General features: G+C 40.0%; 1 protein-coding gene across 1 annotated transcript in view; it reads left to right on the top strand.

The window, feature by feature from the left end:
- Positions 1–2,050, top strand: part of Glod4 (glyoxalase domain containing 4) — an 18,260-nt gene extending 16,210 nt beyond the window's left edge. Inside the window, exon 8 of the mRNA XM_023719842.1 lies at positions 1,770–2,050. Coding sequence (XP_023575610.1) covers positions 1,770–1,835 — 66 coding nt within the window. The 3' untranslated portion in view covers positions 1,836–2,050. The remainder of the gene's footprint in view (positions 1–1,769) is intronic.
- The last annotated feature ends 4,979 nt before the right edge of the window (positions 2,051–7,029 follow it).

Raw genomic sequence — 7,029 nt, 5'->3', positions numbered from 1 at the left:
GGTCCCTGATGCCTTGCCAAGCTTGTTCTAAGTAGGTGCTTTAGACCACTGAGCCATCTCTCCAGCCCTAAAGCACCTTTTATTGATCCTAACCCTTCTGTACATTTTTTAAAAATCAGTACATGTTCACTCTCCATAATAATTACATTGCTGGGGGGAGGCACATGTACATAACACAGAATCTCTGCTCATCCCCTTCCCCTCCATCTACCTCTTAGTCCCCTTCCCACTTGAGAAAGTTCTGTCTCCCTGCTTTCTGTCATTTATTTTGCTTTGTTTATAGTGTGAGTTTCTCATATAAGAGAAATCGTGATATTTACACTTGGGTATCTGAGTTCACCTAACATGGTTTCAGCTCATGTACACATGACTCAAGTTTATCCTGCTTTATGGCAGAGTAGTACTCCATTGTGTGTAAGTATCACACTTTCTTTATCCATTCATCTGCTGATGGATATAAGGCTGCTTCCAAGATTTAGCTGTTATGAATTGTGCCGCTATAAACGTGAACATGCACATACCACTGCAAAATGCTGTCTTTAACTTTTTCAGGAAGACAATGAGAAGGGAAATATCTGGGCCAAATGGAACTTCCAGTTTTAGATTTGTGAAGAATCTTCATACTGATTTCAATACTTACTGTACTAGGTTACATTTCTACCAACAATATAAAAAGATTCCTTTTCCCTCTGTATCCTCTCCAGCATTTGCTATTATTTGATCCTTGACAGTTTTCTAATTTAAAAATACATCTCTCACTTAGATTTCAGTCTGTACTAGCTGAAATAGTATAGCTAGCTCTATACTATTACTATACTAGCTCTTGTGTCTCAATTAAGTACATTAGTTAAATATACTTAATTAGGGGCCTGGCAAGTGCAAGTTCCTGAGTTCGATCCCTGGTACCGCATGCTATGCCAGCCCCAAAGCCTGCTGTGGCGGCGCACACCTGTAAGCCTAGCACTGGAGAGGCTGAGACGAGAATCACCATGGTCGCAGCTGTGTAGCGAGACCCTGTACCAAATAAAAGATTTAATTTTTTAAAAATTTACTTAATTAATTTTCATCATTGGTGACATCATCTTGCCAGATCCAGCAGCTGCTTTCTATTTTGAGATTGGGTCTCACTAAGTCCCTTAGTTGGCCAGGCTAGGCTCAAACTTGTGATCCTCCTGCCTCAGTGTCCCAGAGTGCTGAATTATAGGTATACAGTACCATACTTGGTTGCGAACTCATTGTTGGAAAAGTATTTCCAGCTGGGTGTAGTGGTGCACACCTGTAGTCCCAGCATGCAGGAGGCTGAGGCAAGAGGATTGCCATGAGTGTGGGGCCAGCCAGGGCTAGGGCTACACGGTCAGACCCTAATAGAATCAGTATTAAGAGAATAGGTGGGAAGAGGTTTAACAAGGAATTGTGTTACTCCTGATAGCTAAAAGATAAAAAAATTACTCATACTTGGTCTCATGATCTGACTGAAGCTCGTGACTGAAACTAAAAAAAGTTTGGTTCTACCAAAGACTCTAGAACCTAGCTTGTGTGTGGTCCTGCTGCTGCATCAGCCAGCTGTGCTTCCCAGCTGCAGCTCTGCCCCTGACTCAGCAGTGAGAGTCCTGGTAGCCACCAGCATCTCCTCTTGCATTCAACAAGATGCACCAGATGAGCACTCTTTAATGTTAATGTCTCCTTTGTGGACAGTGCAGTGAAGTACAAAGCTGTATCTTTCATTTTTCCATCTTGGAATAAATGTATTCAATTTTTTGTTTCTATAGGCAATGGCAGCAGATAAAAGTGATGAGTGGTTTGCTAAAAGAAATAAAGTAAAGGCTTCAGGTTAATGGAAGACATCATGTGGAGCAAGCATTTGTAATCCCCATCCAGCACCTGGAACCCTGATGTATCTGCTTATGATAAATGTTATTAGTTGTGTCCTGTACAGGCAAGGAGGCCTGGCTGGTGAAGATGTGTATATTTCAATCTTTGAAAGTGCTCATATGCTTTAAAAATGAAATCTGATTATCATTGCTCCAATAAAGGAGAATTACTGCTGCAACCTGCACTGTCACTGCATGGTAACTGTATTAAATTAGTAACAGAGTATTTTCTAGACTAGGGCAGCTCTGTGGGACTTTCCCCTTGGTAGGGGATGAAAAGTGTCTACATTTTGAGTATCCAGAGAACAGACAGAAGGATTTCCTATGTTTTGATGACCCCTGACTCTGTGGTAGCTTCTTTATAATTTTTTAATCCTCTCAAAAAAGGATCTTAAAATAGCTTAAATTATTTCTTCAGTTTGCAAGAAATTTGGTTTCTCTTTGGTTGTATACAAGTTGGTTTTATTTTTTATAAGTTGGTTTTAATCACTAGAAATAAAATTGTATTTGGTATATTCATTATTTATTTTTTAAAAAATGCTTCTTATGTTATGTACAGGGTACAAATTCCCTATAATGAATGTGATCATTATGTATATCAGAAGTATACCAATAAACTATGCTACTTTTTTTTTTTTTTTTTTTTTTTTGCAGTACCAGAGATTGAACTCAGGACCCTATGCTTGCCAGGCAAACGCTTATTCTACTGAGCTATCTCCCCAGCCCCATGCTACTGTTTTTGATTATGTGAAGAAAAAAAGTATACCAATAGGGGCTGGGGATTTAGCTCAGTGGTAGAATACTTGCTTAGTAAGCTAGAAGCCCAAGGTTCAGTTGTCAGTACCAAAAGCAAACAAATCTGAACTGAAAGTATACCAATAATTTTTTTTTTTTTTTTTTTTTTTTTTTTTTTTTTTGGTGGAACCAGGGATTGAACTCGGGCCCTTGCACTTCCCAGGGAAGCATTTATTCCACTGAGCCATCTCCCAGGCCCCAAAATTAATTTTAAAAAATGCTTCTGAACTCAGGAGTCTGAGGCAGGAGGATTGCTGCAAGTTTAAGGCCAGCCTGAGCTACATAGTAGGATACTGTCCCAAAAGGCAAAAAAAAAAAAAAAGCTGTTGAAATTAGACTGTTATCTGAGTCTTTGTGTCTCATTATTTAAAGTGGTAGCCAAGTTCACTTTAGAGAATAGAGAGACCAGAAAGGATGACTTCAGAGATACCTGTTCCAGAATTACTCATAAAACATTTCTGTTAAGTGTAGCCTCTGCTGTTCTCCTTTTGTGGCAGTTTCCAGGTGAGTTTCAGCTTCCCTTCTCACATGATCTTACTTAAATGGGAGGGAAACATTTTTTTCTAGTTCCACAACACCTTTCATTCAGCTTAAATTCACTGCCTTCGGAAAAAAATGATGAATTTCAAATCATAATACCTTTCAGTAATTGTTCCATTTTATTTCCTATGCAAACTGCTGTCTCTCTAAGATGTTAATTCTCAAATTTTCTAGTAGACATTCAGCAATTCTTCGTGTTTATCTGTACTAATACTGGACTGTTCTCATGAAAACAAAGCACCGTACCCCCAGTGTGTTGGGGTGCTGTGGGGAAGCCCCCTAAGTCTCATTGCCAAATAAGTGGCTTATGTAAGTGCTGCATGAGTAAATGCATATGAGCTCTATCTGCTTACCTTGAATTTTAACAGACCACAGCGTTTTTTCTCTTAAATGTGCAGGTATGGGTGATAGATGGCACCATGCACGGTGGAAATTAATGTTCCTCTTCACCTGGAACTTGCTGTTTAAGAGAGCAACCTTCTTTTTTTTTATTCTTTTTTTTTTTTTTTTTATTTTGTGTGTGTGTGTGTGTGTGTGTGTGTGTGTGGCCAGCTCAGCCCACCAGGGGGCGGGGCTGGCTGGCATGTGGTGCTGGGGGATTGAACCGTGGTCCCTGTGCTTTGCTTGGCTTAGCTTGTTCTAAGTAGGTGCTTTAGACCACTGAACCATCTCACCAGCCCCCAAGAGCAACCTTCTTTTATTTCACTGTTGTGATTTCCTCTGCTGTGATCTTTAATATTTTGTTTACCCTGAAGTCATTTAGTGTATAACTTGGGCCTTTTGTCAAAGAATCCTGAAGTTTGCTTCTGCACAATCTAGCTAATAATTATTTTATTTTATTTGTGTTATGTTATTTTTTGTACCAGGGATTGAACTCAGAACCTTGCACTTGCCATGCAGGCATTTATGCTGCTGAGCTATCTCTCCAGCCCCCCAACTAGTAATTTTATTTGTATTTTCATTTTTTTTTTTTTTGTATTTTAGGGAAGGGTCTACAGGGTGTTCAGAGTCTCACTACTAGATAGGACTCGTAGTGATCTGCCTATTTACAGCCTCCCAAGAGCTGGGATTATAGGCACACATGTCAGCACGCCCAGTCTCCCAACTAGTAATTTTAAACCAAAACCAGTAATTTTAAGCTAAAAGTTATGATTACTTTTCCATCTCAGTGGGAATGGTGTGATCAATGAGAATGAGATTATAGAAAATAAAAAGCAGCCGGGCATGGTGGCACATGCCTGTAATCCAGTACAGGGGAGGCTGAAACAGGAAGATTGTTGTGAGTTTGAGACCAGCCTGGGCTACAAGGTGAGCTCAAGCCCAGCCTGAACTGCACAATAAGACCCTGTCTCAATAATACATACAAAAAAAAGGAAGAAAAGCAACAAGTACAATAAGTACTATTGTAAGGCCAGGTGTGGTGGTGCACACCTGTATCCCCTGCAATCATGAGGCTGATGCAGGAGGATTGCCAAGAGTTCAAGGCCAGCCTAAACTGTTTAATGAGACCCTGACTCAATGAAAAGGAAAAATTAATATAACCATTAAAATGTGCTGAGTAAGACATCTTCATGTATACTATAGCATACAGAAAAATTTCATTTTTATACAGAAAAAATTATAAAAAAGTTTTTTCTTTTTTAAGTGGAGGTGGGGGTGCTAGGAACTGAACCCAGAGCCTCATGTATGCTAGCTAGGCAAGTATTGTACCAAAGAGCTACAACTCCGGTCCTGAAAGAAAGGAAGTGCAAATGCTGGTGCAAGCAGGTGTTGTGGGGGTTTTTTAATTTTTTTTTTTTTAATCTTTATTTGGTACGGGGTCTCCTACACAGCTCGGATTTGTAGTGATCCTCCTGTCTCAGCCTCCCCAGCACTGGGATTACAGGTATGTGCTGCCATACCCAGTTTCAGTGGCCAGGATGGCATGCAGTACCAGGGAATGGACCCAGGTCTATCTCCCCAACCCCTAAGCTGGTGTTTTAAGCAATAAAGTTGAGAATCTTTTTTTTTTTTTTTTTTTTTTTTTTTTTTTTTTTTGTGTGTGTGTGTGTGTGGAAAGACTACAGCGTCTACAGGGTCTTCACTATGGAGATCTGACTCACAGTGATTCTCCTGTTTTCAGCCTCCCAAGAGCTGGGATTACAGGTGCACGCCACCACGCTCAGTCTCAATTGCCATCTCAGCGCGCCGCGGGGGCGGGGCCAGCACAACACACTGGGGATCGAACCCCAGGCACTGTGCTCTGCCTAAGCAGGTGCTTTAGTCTGCTGAGCTATCTGACCGACCCTGAGAATCTTTTCAAAATCCCTTGAGTTGTATTTTCATTTCATTATTTAGTTATTATTTTATTTATTTATTTATTTTATTTATTTATTTTTTGGCGGAACTGGGGATTGAACTCAGGGCCTTGCGTTTAACAAGGAAGCACTTATTCTACTGAGCTATCTCCCCGGCCCCCATTTTGGTTTTTTTAGTGGGGCAGGATTCCTATGATAACTACAGCTGTTAAGTGTAAGGTCAAACCTGTCTTGAGTTTAAATTAAGAGATTTTAAAATGCTAGGGTATTTTTCCCTCCTGGGTATTTTTCCAGAAGAACTGAAAACATTGTATGCAATGTTTATAGCAGCACAATTTGTCCTCGCTAAATCTTGGAAGCAACATCAACTGAGGAATAGGTAAAGATGTATTTTTACACAATGGAGTATATAAGACAAGTCAAATTTGAGACCTTTATCAGTAAATGGATGCAACTAGAGACCATACTCCTTAAGTGAAATAAATCAGACCCACATGTGCAAACCTCATATTGTCTCCTTAGTGTGAGAACCTGAAAGAGAATAGGTTCTGGGAAAAGGGAATGAACCTATTCAAAACGAAGGAATTACTGAGTTGAGAAGGACAGGAAAGCAAGTGGGGAAAGAGATACATCTATGTATGTAAGGATGGTTTGGACAACTGTACTGTGCATTCCTGCTGGCCTATGGAAAGGAGCAGTTAATGCTTTTTTGTCTCTTTTTTTCAATTGTCCTTTTTCTCTTAATTTCTTATATATTTCTTTTTTCCTCTAGTTTTGCATGCATGTATCTGGTAATACGAACAGCTAACTGGAAAACACTATGCATTACAACATACTTTGAAATTCATATTATTTTGTTAAGTGAAATTCTATCACAATTTTTCTGTTTTAATACTATTTTGTACTCCTTAAAAAATAAATAAATTCAGAGATTTAGAATGGCCATGCTGCATTGGATTTCCTGGATTACCCTAGAGAATTAGCTGTATGAATTCTGTAACTTCATTCCATTGTGGTGGAATTAGCAAAGTTGTCGACAGCCGGTGCTCCTTTGTGTGACTTTCTGACCATCTCGCCTATCACACAGAGCCATTCTGCTTTCACAATGCTTAGGACACTTCCAACTTATTCACTGAAATTCATGGGAGACTTGAGGAGTTTGACTGTATAGCCTAACAATCCCCTTATCCCTATGAAAGATCAGTAGGAAATTTGTCCTGCCCTCAATGATCAGTACGTACCCTTGCCTCAGATCTCTTCACAATAGAATCACATGAGTAAAAATCACATTTGATCAGAAGGTGTACTGTGGTGCACACTTGTAAAGCCAGCTACTCCGTGGACAAGGCAGGAGGATTGCAAGTTTGAGGCCAACCTGGGCAATTTAGGAAGACTTTGTCTCAAAATTTTTTTAAAATTGGGGATATAGGGGCTGGAGAGATGGCTCAGTGGTCTAAAGCACCTACTTAGAACAAGCTTAGCAAAGCATCAGGGACCGCGGTTCGATCCCCCAGCACCACATGCCA

Source organism: Octodon degus, unplaced genomic scaffold (genome assembly GCF_000260255.1).
Source record: "Octodon degus isolate 3935 unplaced genomic scaffold, OctDeg1.0 scaffold00072, whole genome shotgun sequence".
Lineage (NCBI taxonomy): Eukaryota > Metazoa > Chordata > Mammalia > Rodentia > Octodontidae > Octodon > Octodon degus.
This window is presented reverse-complemented; position numbering and strand designations above follow the sequence as displayed.